This window comes from Centrocercus urophasianus, unplaced genomic scaffold (assembly GCF_019232065.1).
Source record: "Centrocercus urophasianus isolate 14NV4802_14NV808 unplaced genomic scaffold, USGS_Curo_1.0 seq_31, whole genome shotgun sequence".
Taxonomy (NCBI): domain Eukaryota; kingdom Metazoa; phylum Chordata; class Aves; order Galliformes; family Phasianidae; genus Centrocercus; species Centrocercus urophasianus.
In genome coordinates, this window is record NW_024884878.1 from 7,248,475 (window position 1) to 7,265,729 (window position 17,255).

A 17,255-nucleotide genomic window follows, 5' to 3' on the forward strand; every position below is an offset into this window, starting at 1 on the left:
CTAGAATTAGGTTGAAAGTTTCTGAAAAAAAATATTTCCTTTATACCTTCTACTTAGTCCTTTAAACAGTATTAACTGAAAAATATAACTGTGTGAAATTAAAACATGAATAAATAGCTTGTTTGATTTCACTTACAGTATATTTGAAAACAGACCCAGTATGAGCTGTTTCCCTGATCAATAGGAAATCATCCTACCAGGATAAGGGCTTGATGTTAATTTCTCCCTCATTCTGATGGAAGCATATCAAAAGAGAACAAAAACAAACAATGGAATCAGAAGTGGTCTGAAAACAGTATTAAGCATGGAATGTAGCCTGCTAGAATAGAATGCAGTTCACATATCACTGCCAGTGCTGATGAGATTTTGTTCATGGCTCTACTTTGTCTTTTCTAACTGCTATTCAGCTTTCATTCCTTGGAACAGACCCAGAAAGCTCAATTTTCCTTAGATTTAGTGGTATTTAAAGAAGGAAATGTTATGTAATACAAGAACAGTTGAAAGCTAGTGCAGCACAGGTTTTACTGTGGTTACTCAATCTGAGTGGGGGGGTCTAGGATCACTCAGGATTCACTAAACTTTGTTCCAACAGCGCCAAACCTGGGCAAAGGCCAAGAGCAAAGCAGTTCAATTCTTCTGCCTTTCATTCCTGTGCACTGTGCAAGTGTTGGGTGTATGGCTCACAGCTAACCATGAGAGAAGACGCTGACACAGCTGTGAGACCATCTCTCACAGGAAGGCACAAACCCATAACTCCAATCTGAGGGATCAGACTGCTTTCAAGTATAGACAGTGAGATCAGATGTATTGCTCATACTCTTCCCCATCAGTATTGATAACGTAGAGTGGTACAAGATTGGTTTATCTAATATACAATTCCCCCTTGAACACAGAACCTGTACAACAACTTCCTACCCATAATACTTCTGTGTTCCAGAACCTTCTGACAGTATTTATAAAAATCTCTGCTCTTTACTTGATTTTAAGTCTTCCACACAGAGATGAAATTCTCTTTGAAAATATGTCATACAAAATGCAGTTGCTGAAAGCTCATGAAATATTCACTTGAACAAGATTTAAGACTCACTCCATGTCTGAGAGAGAAATAATTAATCTCCTGCATGTAAGGTTAATGAATGATAGCGATACAAACCTGTTAAAAGAGGTGCTGCTATATGCAAATGATTTTCTAATATTTTCCCTGCCTCAGCCTGCATGTTCAAATTGTTAGATCATCACTGAAGCTTGTTAGGATGGCATTATTCTTTCCAGAAATCAATGAGTCATTTGTAATTTCTTTACGACTTTAATTACTGTTTCCCCAACCTTAAAATAAGTGACTGAAAAATATGCCTTTGTACAGCTGGAGCCGAGTATCAGTATAAAGAGGGATAAAATGAACAATGCGGGTAAAGTGGATTAGCTACAAAATTTATAAGTTGAGCCTTAAGTTTATATGAAGTTTTGCTTTCAAAATCTACTGTTCAGCTTCAACTTTTTCCGTGTTTAATACAGCAGCACAATTCAGGCTCTACAAGCTGTTTCTTGCAAGAAGAAATGGCAAACAGCTTTAATAGATTTACTCTCAAGTGTGAATGTGATCAAAATTGATCTCAGATTGGGCTAGGCTGTAACTACTCAGAAGAGCTGCTTTCTGTATTTTGCTCTCAATGCTGGCATAATGGGCTTTTATAACTTAAAACTAAATTATAATAAAGCAAAATGTAAATGTGTTTTAAGTTAAAGTCAGTATTAACTATGGCATTCAGATGTAGATGCTGCATTCATATCCTTCTAGTGGCATCTCAGCTCACCCTTCCACTAGGACACAATACCATTCTCCTCTGACATTTTCATGAAAATGCATGATATTCAATATAATCTAATTAAATATTTTTTCTAATGAGAATATTGCTTTGTAATATTGTAAGGAAACGCTCCTGTTAATAAGACTGTTCCTGCAAAATCCAGTTTCAGATAGTTTTCAGATAGTACAGAGCTCATCTCCAAACTGTGTGTTATTGCAAGTCTTCAAGTTAGATGTATTGTTGAAATACTACTACTGTATTTAAAAATCAGCTCACCTCAGGGATAAAGATAAACGATGGGTCTCGAAGGTATTCAGGATCATGATTCAGTTGTTTACACAGATTTTGAATTTATATATTAAAAACTATGAATCAGCAGATCTGATATTCACATGTTTATCACTGGGAGGTGTAATTACTGAAGAGTTTTAGAGGAATCTTTCACAGAGTGATATTTTAATTTCTCAGCAATACATTACGACCGAGGCTGCAAAGAATTCAAGTTTGGAAACGAATGCAACAGCAGTGTTTGATGTGAGATAGCCTTAGATGTCAACATTTAATTAAAGGGATCATTAGGTCTGTCTTTAATTTAACACGGATGTATTCTTGGTGCCTAATAGGAAAGGAAAAAAAAAATCTTTCTCCAGTCGTCCCATTCCTGTCCATATATCACATCCTACTTTGCACCACCAGACTTGTGAAAAAACATTTTTCATACACTCTTTGTCTCCCATAATCTTCAATGCCTCATCACCAAAATATCTGTGGTTGATTCATTGCAGGGGTTGGCACAAGAATGAGTAATGAAGGCAGGTTTGGACTGTTCTTACGAAACAATGCTGGGTCAAATGCATAACCCACATCAGCAAAGGGAACTGAGGAGCATCTGTCTACATTCACGTCCACAGCCTGATCTCAAGCCCAATTCCTATGCAGCTGAATGGCTCTTCTGTCCAAAAGTCACTGCAGCTGATATCCATTGCAGATTTTACACGGATATCAGAAAGATGATTGGTTCTGAAGTAACCATTCTAAAAGGCAGAGGGCATATCCATGAAGGGCATGCAACTCCTTCTTTTCAAGTCACTGCAAAGGTAGAAGCAATTCATTAACACCGCATTGAGTTTTGCCTGTGTTTATAATCCAAATTTTCCATTGCTTCTTGCAAGATCAACTGCATTTTTTTCATCTCTCTTGCCAACGACAAGATTGCATTGCTGTAAGCATCACAGAATTACATTTTTATCTGTCTTTTAATAAAACGTGTACCTGATTTTTTAATGGCTAACAGGGAACATTTAAATTACAATCTCGCTCACAAATGTATATCTCAGACATGGTGTGACTGCTTATGATAGATGTCAAATTTTCATTTTTAAACTTACAGTGTGAATTAGCTATGTTTCTACATAAGTTGCTCCACAGATACATGCCTCACTGCAAAGAATGCGCAATCTGATTGTTAACTTGGACAACAGTACCTGGATATTTTTATTATACTAATGGGCCCTCTGCTGTTGGAAACCTTATTTCCATTAAGTTAATGAGACCTTCTAATATCTTACACTTATTTTAAAAAGATTTTAATGTTCAGGAAAGTTACAAGAATACAAAATTCCTGTTTCAGCTTTTTTTTTTTTTTTCATGAGTTTTTTATAATTACTTTTTCTGAATATCAACTGTGAGGACATCCTCCAGTAACAGCCTTGTTAGATCTTGGCATTCTCAGACACAACTTTTGCATTTCAACTTGCTCACTTTCACTTAAGTCTCTAGGAATCACTGCTTCAGTATACAGTCATTAATGTGACCACATCTCAACCAAGAGGCCAGGCCATATTAAATTCAAGTTGTCTGTTGTGTGAATCCTTCTCTATACTGAAAGAGAATAGTTCTCTGCTGAATACATAGGTCGCTTGGAAAGCAATGCTTCCTATTTATTTCCATGGAAACTACAAGGGATACAAAGAGCACAATAATGGTATTTGATAGAGCAAATTCTCATCTACAAAACATCATTTCTCAACATTGTCACCATGACCAGCTATGTGTTTTTGCTAGCAATGAACAAGGGCCTGCAGGACATGCATGTAAACATTCACACGGCTGTCTGGAATGTGGCTTGCCTTTCACATCACTGTTACCACTGCTGAACCCACCCACTGCCTCACTGTGCTGACATCCACTGTTTGACCTCCATAAATGTTCAGAAAGTATCAATGAATGTCAGTGGGAAGTAATTGAATATTGGTGGGATGGGTCAACCTCTACTACCGTACTACCAACAACTGCCTATGTCACTGTGGGCTGGCATAACATAGAAGGCATTACTTTCAGAGCAGCCCTTGTACTTTCTTTGATAGGCAGTAACAGAGAATGATTGCCAAATGCAAATGTTTAGTAAGCATCTTCTGTAGTTACCACTCAGCATACTATTTCTAGTTTTGCTTGAAAGCCCGCAACGATGCACACCTAGAATACTCCTATCCCTATCTTCATCTAACTTTGATATTGTGATGTTTGCACTGTATTAATAACTTTCTCCTAGAAGTGTGTTTTGGACTAGTAAAGATGATAAAAGATTGGAGATGTTTGCTCACCAAAAGAGCTAGCTCTTCACTCATCTAAAACAGCAATATTAGCAGCTACAGTGCTGCCACTCTGGAAGGACATCGCTGGGCATGTATCATGTATCTAAAAGGCCAGGCCCAGAGCCTACATAAAAAGAAACTCTCTCTCCCCTTCTAGCAGTCGAGCATGAGGGATGGTGTCAGAATCTTTATTTTGATATATTTCAGGATGAAAAGCACTGCTCACAATGCTGTGAATATTTTCTTCCGCGGCAGAAACATCAAGCAAGCCTTCAAAATGGTAAGATACAACATGGATTTGATCTATGACCATTTCAATTTGTGACAACCACAAGTATCTAGTTTTAATCATGTGCACAGAATTAAACTTATTGACAGCTCAGTCAGTGCATGCTAAGAGGAGGAAGATGAATTGTTTGCTCCCTTGTTTGGCCTGGACTGTTGATCAGAGGTCTTATCAGCTAAAATTGAGAGTATCTGGATAATAAGCATTCTCATTGACATACCTAATAAATTCAGCAATACTGAATTTATACAGCAGTACTAAATTCAGCGTTGCATGAAGATAAAGAGAGGTCAACATTATCCTCTTCCTGCTATGCATTTGTGGAGAAAAAAGATGAAAGAAGACAATGAAAAGTACAAAAGCCAAACCTTCAGATTACATAAACGCTTTGTAATCCTGTTAGAATTGAACCATAGGCTGAGCAAATTGCAAGGTTTGTGTCTTGTAGTAAACTCAGGCACTGCTCTCTTATGCAGATCTGCAGACCCATCTGGATACACAAAGGATACTGAAATATGATGTCTCATGACTGTGGCGTGTTTCTATTGTTTCGCAGTCCATTCTTCCACAAGACAGGATTTAAAGCACTTAACCACATTTTTTGTCTACTTGCTCCGTATTATTAAATCTCATGTTTTCCATGTGCTCGTTGCTGAGTTCTAAATTCATTCTGCAGCTAATAATAACTACAGCTAATTGTAAAAGTTCCACTACAGGCCACTTTGCTGTTTGCATTGTTTCTCTACCTTCAGCCCTAGCCCCAGGAACAGACTTTTAATAAGGATACCACCCTCACTGCTCAGTTATATCCTGATCAGCAAATGACTTCTAATGCTTTCTTTAGACTGTGAGATAAATAGAGATGAATCATTTCAAACACTTTCTTTTCTAGGTAATATAAGTTATCAGCAGATCTACTTTCGAACATTTCTGAAAAATGCTGTATTTTGAAACTTCTGGAAAAAAGGAACGAATGTTCAAACAGAGGTCAGCCGTGCCATTTCCAGCTTCCAAAGAACTGCCTGGCTCTGTTATTTCCAATTCTACTCGCGCTTTACTCAGCGTTCCCACTGTGCTAGACTCAAGGACATACATGTCTCCACCTTACAGACAGACAGATAGATCTGTCTGCTTCTTACAGCTTACTCCTGTTACTTAAAAGCCCATAATTATTTGGACCATTTTTTTTTTTTTTTTTTTTTTTTTTTTTTAATAAAAAAAAAAAGAACAAAATAAACAAAAAATGCATGTAAAGAATGGAAAGCAAAATCAGTCTTTCCAATAATTGATTCAGCTGGACTGGCTTAACAGCACGTATGAGGAAGCTAGTTCACACAGACATAGATAAACTTACAAGCTGCGACCACTTCATCTCCTTCACACTTTTCATCATTACAAATCTATGTACTGCAAGTGGGAAACAAGTGTATTTTCTGCAGCAGCAATTACTAAAGTCGCTGCATATATGTGCCTCTTTGTATGACTTTTCCTGCAATATTTTTAAAGTCCTGTTCTCATGTGAGTAAATAATTGCTACTGTGGGAATTCATCAGGTATTTCCTAACAGATATTTGCAAATGTAGTGTTTACCAAGGTGGATGTCACTGTGGACTGTTGGTTTTGGTTTTGTTTTTTTTTTTTTTTATAAAGCAGAAGGAAAAAACAGGAACATACTTACAGTGTACACAGAGCTTTTTATATAGTACCAGAAGATCCTGTGACTTCTTTTTGTTTTTCTTCAGAGATAATGTGCAAAGAAAATAATAACAGAAGTAAACATCTGTTAGTTGTTAATGACTGCTGAACTAAGTGTCTTAACTCATGTGGGTTGGAGGCCCAAAAATAACTACACAAATTGGAACCACGGATCACATAGGAACTGTGAATCCAAGAGAAAACAATCGTCCATTAAAATTTCAGCATATGATAGTAACTGTTTGGTGGCAGAAGACAATGTAATTTGGTACTCTAAGACAAAACTGTACATTGTACTTGAAAAAATAGAACAAAAATAAAAAGCTTGAAAGCGATAGAGACTGATGAAGAAGATAGTAGATATTATTAAAACTGGAAAGGAAATCAACAACTCTATGAAAAATCCAACTGGTGCCTGAATTTTTCTTTCTGATTATTAAAAGGATTTAAGATTGCATTTCAAGTAACAATAACCACACTTAAAAACAAACTCTGGGATTGGTGCAGTCATCATCATGCAGACACAGCTGAAGAACTCACTTCAACATCCTTCCTTTTCTGTTCATAATTTGCATTTAATTTTTTCCTTCATATGTTAATTGCTTTTCTCCTTTAATCACTTGTAAGAGTGCAACAGAGGTCATCCACAAACTCAGGTGAACAGCATCAAGGATTAGATCTGAGATCAGAAAGCTCTTATAAAAATATAATTTCATATTATGAACATAATTTACAGCCAACTGTGAAACAGACTGTGCTCTGTTCCTCTGAGAGTCTTAGTATATAAATATTTCAGGATAACAGAAAAAAGAAAAAAATCTATCCCTCAGCAAAGGACAACAGATAGCAATTTCTGGAACCCTTGCACCATCAGCTCTGCTCTTTGTTTTCCCCCAGTGAGGCAGCAGAAGTGTTTCTCTGAAGCACTGTTGTTGAGTGGTGTTGGGTGCAGTTCATATTCTCACTATATATATATACATATATATATATATATATATATATATATATATATTTTTTTCACACCACAAAAAATGCATAGTTAGGCAATAACAAAAAGCAGCCCTGACAAAAATGAAAGGTTCTCACTGCTCTTGTCCATACCTGCATATGAGACCCTTGCATCGTTTTCATAACCTGACAGGAAACTGTTTATCTCAGCAGTAACAAAACTGCCTTGAAATTTCCCAAAGATTCAGCATTGTAAAAGCAAGAGGAGCAGGGAAGTGACTGTTCCTCTGTATCTGATACTGGTGAGGCTGCATCCAAGTACTGTGTTCAGGTTTGTGCTCCTCACCACAAGAAAGAGATTGAGGGTCTCAAGCGTGTCCAGAGCAGGGCAATGAAGCTGTGAGGGGATTGGGATTGTTCAGTCTGGAGCAGAGGAAGCTCAGGGAAGATCTCATTGCTCCCCATAATCCCCTAAAAGAAGGTTGTGGTGAGGTAGGGGTCAGCTCTTCTGCTGGTAACAGCAATAGAATGAGAAGTAACAGCCTCAATCTGCACCAGGTGAGGTTCAAGTAGGATGTTAGGAAAAATTTTCTCAGAAACAATAGCAAACTGAGACACTGGAACAGAAAGTTCCCATGCAAGTGGTGGGGTCACTGCCTTTGGAGGTTTCAAGGAAATATGGAGATGTACCACTGAGGTTTAATGGATGTGATTGTGATGGGTTGGCGGTCAGACTTAATCTTAGAGGTCTCTTCCAAACATAGTAATTCTGTGAAAACACAGAGCAAGCTAACACTGCCACAGCCACAGCTGATAACAGAACTAGGATAACATAGCCCAAATGACAGCTGTGTGTGTGCTGCAGCTTCCTCACAAAACATGACAGGCCCCACAGCACTGGGACTGCCACTCATGAACAACTGTGGAAACACAAAGGGAGCTGCAGAGGCTGATGTGAGCAGCAGGACGTTTGGCCATTTACCCCAGCAGCTTCTGCATCAGATAACAAGAGCACTAAGCATATATCAAATCCCTTCAGATCAGGAACGTCAGCATCTTGCACAAAATCTCCTGAGCTCCCCCCAAATGGATTGGTGCAGATATTTTGTAAAGCTTAATCTGGGGGAGACTGTTTTCCACCTCAGGGCTTTTCTCCACTACAAAACAGGCAGCAAAGTAAAATTTCTGCCAATTTTTCCCAAATATAACAAACAAGCTCCACACAAGCACATCACACAACTGCTGCTCAACAGAGATGAGGCTGAACTGTAGCCTGCATGCAGTGCAGTGTGCTGCAACATCGGGTGCCAGCAGTGCACAGTGACTGGTAGGCTGCAGTGCAGTATGCCACACACTGCCCTGAAAATACTCAGTGGTTACACAGGAGTTGCCAAGCATTCTTCTCAGCTGGCGTTCCAAATATTGTGCTTAGCACAGCTGACCATGTGTGTGTCTTCCACTGCATGCCTTTGTGCCCGTCTTACGTACCCAATCTTACCTCATTCTAAGCTTATGCTTTAATTATTATTACTAGTTTGAAATATAGAAATGTAACTCCAAACTGTGTTTGTTTTACCAGTGGTTAAATATTTTTCATATGTTCTCCAGCCAGGTGTGGAACACAACATGGACAAAAGCTGGGAACGAGAAATGCAGCCTCTGAAAAAATATGTGCCCCTTATTCATGCCTACTTTAAAAGTATATCAGCAGAGAAAGGCAGAAATCACAGCATGGCCATATCTCCACATGTTAAATTACTGTTTGTGGTCTCACTGAAATAAAAGCCATCATTAGAACATGGTAACAAGGAGATCTCCGAAGGCCTAGAGGGCATACACAACTCCCTCTGGTAATTAAAGAATACACACTGTAATCTGCTTGCTTCAAAACCAATAATCAAGTCATGTGAAGGAAGTAACAAGAGCTATACTCTACTGCATGTAACATTTCGAATAAAAGACTGATTTTATAACCCGGAAAGGAGGTTGAAGCCTTGGAGGTGTTCCTTGTTTCTGTGGACAATGGACAATGATCAGCAAATCTGTGATGGAGGGGGCAACAACTCCAGAAGACAGAGAGAAGACAGAAATGTTTATAAAGTAATAAAAAGATCAGCAGTCTTTTTTAAGAGTCTTACCTGAGAGCCTTAAAATGGACTGTGTCCTTAATTTTAGTGTCCTGATGTTCCCTTCTTCCTAAGCATCCCTGTGCTAGCAGCTTGTCAATAAATGCTATTATTACGAATTAATACACTGCTTGTTTCCATCTCTCTAAGCTTGCCACCTTAATTAAATTGATAGAAAACATCTTCTCATTCTGTTTGCCTCTGAGATATCTAGAACCAGACAATTCAGAGTTCAAAATACTACTGGGGAATCAAAGCAGAGCAGCACTCTGAAATGGTGATAAACATGGCATTAAAGATCTGAATACTGTTACTGTACTTTCAGTTCTTCAGAATATAAAACATAAATTTCAGCACAGAAATACAAGCTACTAACATCTCTGTAGAACATTAAATATCACCCCGAAGATGTTGCCTTTAAGTTTCTAGGACACGTAACTGCTGTCTGGTTCTGGTTGGTTTATTGTGTTTCCCTCAAGAGTGAAACACGACATGTTACATGCATTTAAAAATGGTTCACAGAGATTACATTCCTAATTTAAATGCAAAAATCACTTCCAGGTGAATGAAGCATTGCATTATTTCTTAAATTGTTTTAATCAGAGTTTTCCAGACAGTGCTGCGTAAGTTAAATGTTGATGCCCACGCTTTGCAAGTTTACTTGCGTTAGCCTGAATTTTATTCTGCCATGTTAATGTGATCAAATTGTTCTGCTGATAAATATGCTTCACAGCAGGACAAGGGCCAGAGATGTTCTCATTAGAACAGAAGAATTGGTTCATCTCTGGTAGCATGATGAACAGAAAACAGGCAAGATGTGTTGGTTCATTAAAAAAAGATTGGATTAGCAAACATTGCAGAAAAAAAAAAACACATTTTGAAGCTTTTTTCTTTTTCTTTTTTTTCCCTTGTCCAAAAGCAGCATTGCATTTGAAAAGCTGCATACTGTCTTTAGCACAGTACTCTTTTTTTTCTGTTAAAATGCACAAATAAGGGTAGTAGTTTGCAAAAGGGTATGAATGTGTCTTGGGGAAATAGAGAATAAAGAAGGGACAAGGTGAGAGATGGAACATGCAGGAGACCAAAACTAAGTATGGAATACTTCAATTTAACCAGCAGAAAACAAAAGGCAGTGCTGAAAATTAGATGTCACTTAAGGTTTCCTTACCTGAGGAGTGTAATCAAAACAGTGCAATGAAACGGACACTTGGATGTACTTCATAGCATAGCCATATAGCACAGTACCTAATCTGGAGATACCAGTATGTTGTTTCTGATGAGCACAGGGCATATCTTAGAGCAGAAATACTTGCACGGCCATCAGAGATCAGTCCATACTGTGAAACACTGAGACAAATGAGGTAGGATGTGCAATTTACTCTCCTATGACTACTTTGTTATTTTTCTAAATTTAACACGATACAAATATTTTATATTAAACATGGAATTATGCAATAAGTTCTTGTATAAGATAGTTCTTTTAAGAGGGAAAAAGTTATTAAACTGCTTAAAAGATTTGGCATATGCTCCCCACAGGAGTGACAAAGGCATCGCAACAACCAAAGTTTTCAGAGTAGAAACCATAGTTTTGCAATATAGGTTCATGGGTTAGTCCCCACACTGCTTGGATGACTTCAAATGCAATATTCCAGTGTGCCAGGGAAGGCGTGTGCTTAATCCATGCAGCAGAACCCTCACCCAGGCAGTACAGGTTTCAAGCACACACAGAACTGGTTTGCTGCTTACTCCTGCCTGGGTTCTACTTGGCAACAGCTCCCGTAAGATAAAATGTTGTCAAACAATGCAGAGTGCAAAGTGCATCATGAAAAGCATGTGGGGAGCACTTGGTGCATTCATGACTAAGCACTTGCGACGATGCCCTTGCTCTGCCACTTCTATACAGGTAATGTAAATTGCAGTGTCAGACCCTAGATGAGTATCCACACAACACACGATGTGTTCACTGTAGTTTTCAACAGGTTTCAATCTGTTAACATTTTTGTTCTGATTATTCATATTATAAATACTGTAAAGGTACTATCATCTGTATAGAGGGAAATTATGCATGGCTTGATGATGGGCTTTTAGCTTAAATGCTTATTCTTTATTACTTTAAATTCTTATTACTGCATTCAAATAGAAATTTCAATTAAAAAAAAAAAAGAAAAAAAAAAAAAAAAAACCTGTTTTCTTTCATAAGACCCAAGAAAGCTAACCTGGATGAAGCCATAGAGTATGTTTTATAATTCAGTGGAAAAAAAAAAACATAGTGCTTTTATAAAGCATCTGCTGCCGGGCCATTTGAGAGCTTAATTAGGCACAATTTTTGTACATAACAGATATATAATCACATCTTCTTCACTGATCAGACAGGTTTTAACTTCAGGTACCAACTATTCTCTTTGTAAGAACAAAAGAACGTCCTTTCATAAAATAATTTAAAACACTGAGGAATTTTTTCATCTAGTAAGGATATTAATTGGGTTCACCATCAAAATGTGATAGCATGTAAAATATCTTGTTTTGCATGTTAATGCTTTGTAATTGGTATAGAGCTTTTCAACTACAAAGCTCTTTAAATGAATTAAGTGGATGTCTCTGAAGACCTTAGGCAAAATTTTCTTCGCCTTCAAAAAGAGATCTGCACCAGACAAAAGCTTTGTAAAAAATGCAGGACACGAGCGAGATAAAATATTACCACTGCTCTGCAGATGGAAGCAGAGGAAGCACAGGGGAACTGAATGGGACAGTCCTTGCTCTCCTGAAAGCTCTGTCATTCTCCCTGGCTGTGGCACACTGAGCAAGTGAGAAACACACTGCAAGATGATTTTGCTCTGCAAAGACATGTCGACATACCTTTCAATTACTTCTTTACTCCCTCACCAAAGGTCAAGCTGCCTGAAAGTCCGGTGATTGCTTCCTACTGAATGGCTCCACACACAGTGCCTTCACTCAAGCAATGAGGCAGAGAAAAATGTCTTTGCTAGAATTCAGTCAAAAGCGTTATCTGCCACTCCACTTTGTTTTGTCAAATGGCATTTTAAAGCACAGCGGCTGGAAACAGAAAGCTTCCCAGAATTCAGCAGCAATGCTTACTCCATTAAGTTGGACAGACGAAAATCTAACAGGAATCAGCACTCTGTACTTTCAAACTGATCTTTCTTTCCACTTTCTTTTAAACAGTGCTGCAGATAGGAAACTGCAACAGAAGTTTACAACCCGTCAGCTAAATCATGCGTATTTTTCAGCATCCTTTTCAGCCATAAAGGCATTTTATGGTGACCAAAAGAAAATTCTTCTCTTTACTTACCGTGTGATTTTTATGCCACTTCGCTGGATACACTGGGAGTAATACACTGGGTCTTTTTATTGCTCAAGTAGAAAGTGCTCATTACCTATTTATGTTTATATAGATGAAAAAACCAGAGTTTTTTTCAAGTGGCATACATCACACTGTTGTAGTGGTCGACTTCCTCAAGATGGTCTTCTGGGGTTTTGGTGCAGTTTGTGGAGGCACAGTAACAGGTCTCGGAGGAGGAAAGCTGTTACTGGAACTTATCCCCAACCCTCCATTCTCTAGAGGAAACGGAGGCAGCGGAGGCGGTGGGGGTGGCAGAGGAGGGCACTGATGAGGCAGCGCTCCCAGAAGATGGGCAGGCTCGCTGTGCAAGTGCACCTCCCTGTTTTTAATGCTATATCGAACATCACAGTCTGGGCAATAGCCGTGATACTGCACTTTTTCACTAAATCGTACCCGTTCCCTTGCTCCTGCCTGAGGACACCGCTCTTTCTCAGGTCTGTGCATTAGAGGTGGGATCGCAACACTGTCCAAATTACTGTTTGGTATGCAGCACAAATCCCCATTTGGGATACGGCTGGCTCCATTTCGCAGCAGGGTACCATTAGTCTTGACAGGGTTGGCCAAAGGAGGTGGCCTCAGAGGCTTGTCACACTTGACAGGTGTCAGTCGTGGAGGCGGTGGAGGAGGATTTGGCTTCCGCAGCACGGTGAGGATAGCAGAGGGATGCACAGGGGGCTTGATGAGTGGAGTACTGCCCCGCACCTTCACCTTCTCCAGGCTGGAGGCTGTTGTGCTGCTGGAGCTGCTGTTGAGCGTGTCTGTTTTGGAACTGTCTGTCATCTCATCCTCCAGCTGCAGGTCAGATGTCAGCGTGTCGATCTGGTCAACCACCTACACAAGAGTCAGAGCAAAAACAGTGAGAAAAGCATGCTTCAGCAAAGGCACAGAAATACAGAAGTACCCTCTGCAAGCAGTTTTGTCTTTCCCAGATCCCAAGTAGCACATTTTTAAAGCTGTTTTTATTTTTCTAAATGATGATAATAAGGAGAGGTAGTTTGCTAGCTTAACAACTGAATACGGAAGAAAGAAATCCTGAAACACTCCGGAATGAAATTCCATTTCTTCCCCTCCAGGGTTTACTTAGCAATATCACTGCTCATGAAAAGTAAACCTTCCAGTGCAGGAGGAGATTGAACTATTTAACTTCAGCTTATACATGTGCCTTCTTAAATGAATCTACTGCAGAGACTTTTTTTAGTTCCGACCTTTCTCACAATCGAGGTGTTTGCATATGCATCCCTGTATCAGTGATATTATGTGTCTACAATGTAAAGCTTGGTTAATTGCTTCCTGAATATTTGTTTAACATAAGGCAATGAGATGCAACTATCCTCCCATCTAAGACTGTGTTATCTGCTCTTATGAATTTTACTTATAATCTGTTATGCTCTGAAGTAATTCTGAAATAGCATTTACTGCAGAAGAGAGGAAAAGTAGCTTTGTTTTCTAAGTTGAAAGCATTTATTAGCTCATATGTTTTATTCTATAACCTCCTTTTACCACTAGTTTTTCCACTTTGTTCACTTCTACAACACATATCTCTTATAGTCTTCCAGATTTCTTCTTCCACTCAATTTTATATAGGACATGCAATATAGATAACCAAAATTTGTCAAGTGACAGTCAAAAGTCCTTCTTGAAAACTGATTTTAACTCAAAAGTTGAGTTAAAATTAAGCTGAATGACCGGTTTTAACCTGAGGATAACTAATGAACGGCACAAGAGCTAAGTATTTCCTAAAATGATATAAATAAAATAATCACAGGCGTGGAAGTGTTATTAGTTAACTCCATTTCAGTAACATAAAGCTCACGCCATGGATCGGGGTCCCCATGGTGCACCAGTGATGTCGTGGAGGGAGCGCCTAAGGCCGCACACTTCTCGTCCTCCCACCATCCTCCTCATCCCTTTCAGTTTTTCATTTTTACTTCTTGCTATCATTGATATTGTCATAATATTCTTGATTTCAAATTAAGCCTATTTTGTGGGAGTATAGCCATATTATAGGCTAAAAAGTGGTAAAAGTTATTACTGTAGGCAGCAAGTTCACTTGCTCAAGTCTGTGCTAACTTCTGTGCTCACATCAAAACTGTGAATAATTAATATAAAAACTCAATAGAATGAAAGACCTTTCCAGATTCCTGCCTTTATGCTGTAACTACAAGTTGGGTATTTTTAAATCTGTAAAAATTCATATGCAGCAACTCACTTTATAGAAAGTAGTGCATTCTTTCTTCCCATAAAGAGCAAAAACATCTTTGAAAAACATTCCCATTTCTATCCAAGAGACAGAATTAATTTATACAAAATTCAAAGCCCAATACCTTGTTTCATTTCATTTTCTGTTTTAGCCAGATATGTAATTCACCAGATAATTAGGATTTAAAATGTTTGTCTAAAAGATGCAAGGCATGGTGGAATTCTGGCTACCATCAGATCTCAAACACATCCTCCAGGGTATACTGTGTGACTCCTTTCAGAAATTTCAGAACAAGGACAGATAAACTAAGTCTATGCTAAGGCAGTGTCAGAATCATGGGAAGAAAGTGAGCTTAGAGGAGAAAGAACTCATCACGTTGCTTGGTATATCTAAACAAGGCATAGAGAACTTTTCAAAATGAAAGGGAAAACAACAGAAGACTCATGCTCTGGGCAAAAAATTCAAGCAAGTTTCTTCAAGTTTAGTATGGATCTTTGTCAATATCGTGATCTGTCTGTACATGGCTAAGTGCCCTACTGAATTTTATCCTGCTGTAGGTGTGGCTTTTTCACTTGAGAATGAATTGATGCAATATAATCCAAAGAAAATCACTGGAAAGAAAAGAAATAAAAAAGAATCACCAAAAAGCTGTAGGAAAAGACAGAAAGGAAAGACACATCTGTAAGGATGCTCAACAAAGAAGCATTTTAAGGCTTTTATATGTGACCACAGATTGGCCTATATTACAGTATCAGATTCTAAAACATGTTAATATCTGGGTTTCTTCTGCAATTAGCTATTCCAATAGAACTTTTTTTCCCTCTATTTTTTATAATGATACTTCCCTCAGAGTACAGGATTATAACCATACAGGATCACAGAAAAAAAAATTACTTATGTGAAGAAAAAGACAGCCATGGGCTGCTGATGTGGTTGTTGCAGTTTTAGCTTTAGATATTTCACACAAATTATCTGGATAACAAAAAAACTCTATACTGGCCTAAAATTCATGCATGAATTCCAAAATTAAATTCTCAATAGACAAGAAAATAAGATATGAGAATTTAGTTTAATTATATTTTAACAACAAATGTGCAGCATTCTAATCATTTTATTTCCTGTATGCCTGTAGAACTGATCACCAACAACAGCCTCTTTGCTTTAGAGCCTCACATGTGCAACACTGCACAAAATAAATGTACTCCATATAATGTAGCTCCAGAGAAATAGAAGCTAGTATTTATTATTTTGAAAAGAAGACACTGAAGTTGCTTTCCACTGTCACTATGAGGATAGAGCTGTAATTATACATCACAGATATGTGATAATAAAATGGCATAAAATGGCAGATCCCAGTGATGAGAACATTTGCATCCAAACTACCCTTCTGACAATGCAAAACATTTTCTCAGGAGTAAGATGATAGTCTGGCCTTATGAACCATTTGTAGACTTAAATGACTGCAAAGTTTATCCCCTGCCCTCTGGGCAACAGTGTAGTAGACAATGGAAATTTTCTGTCACCTACTTTTTGCAAAACATAAGAATAGGAAAAAATGGCTCTGACATGATGACACAGCTTACCTGTCCAAATTATTTACCACCACAGGTTGTGATTCTGTTTATTGTTATTTTCTTTCTTTCTTTCTTTCTTTTTCTTTTCTTTCTTTTCTTTTTTTTTTTTTTTCATCCCAGAAGGAAAATTCAAATTACAGGAAAAAGTAACAGATGTAGCACAAAACTGCAAGCTGAAAGAAAAATAGTCTCCATTTCGCAACACGCTTCCTATGGGAATCAGAGGGAAAACATTTAGAAACAAAAAAAAATAAGCTACTCCAGTTGTGCAGAATCTGTTTTTCATTCTGTGATACAACAGAACTTGATTCAGCTGTGGAAGCATGGGGAGCCATCCTTTTCTACCCTGAGGAGCTCCTAGCCTTTAAGCAGATTTGATGCCCGCGTTTGCCCTGCTGGTGATATCCTGAGGTCTCAAGCTTTGTAGGATCCCAAACTCCTGAATAAACAAGAACATCAGCTCAATCTCACCCACTTTATGTGTTCTTATTGGACAGAATTACATACTCAGTAGCATTTGAATTGGATTTCTAACTAGCTAACTCTACAAAATTAATTGATTATTATTGAATGGCATAAAAATATTTCACCCTGAAATCTAAACTTTTAAACATATCAAAGTTTGCTTAACAGCACTGCCTTAGAAATAGATGAAGAGTTTCT

The 17,255-nt window shown here is 38.1% G+C and overlaps 1 protein-coding gene across 2 annotated transcripts in view; it reads right to left on the reverse strand.

Moving 5' to 3' along the window:
• Positions 1 to 17,255, reverse strand: part of PRR16 (proline rich 16) — a 146,431-nt gene that overhangs the window by 30,279 nt on the left and 98,897 nt on the right. For both annotated transcript variants that reach the window (XM_042829511.1, XM_042829512.1), the window contains exon 2: positions 12,768 to 13,649. In XM_042829511.1, the coding sequence (XP_042685445.1) occupies positions 12,906 to 13,649 (744 nt within the window). In that variant the 3' untranslated portion in view covers positions 12,768 to 12,905. The remainder of the gene's footprint in view (positions 1 to 12,767; positions 13,650 to 17,255) is intronic.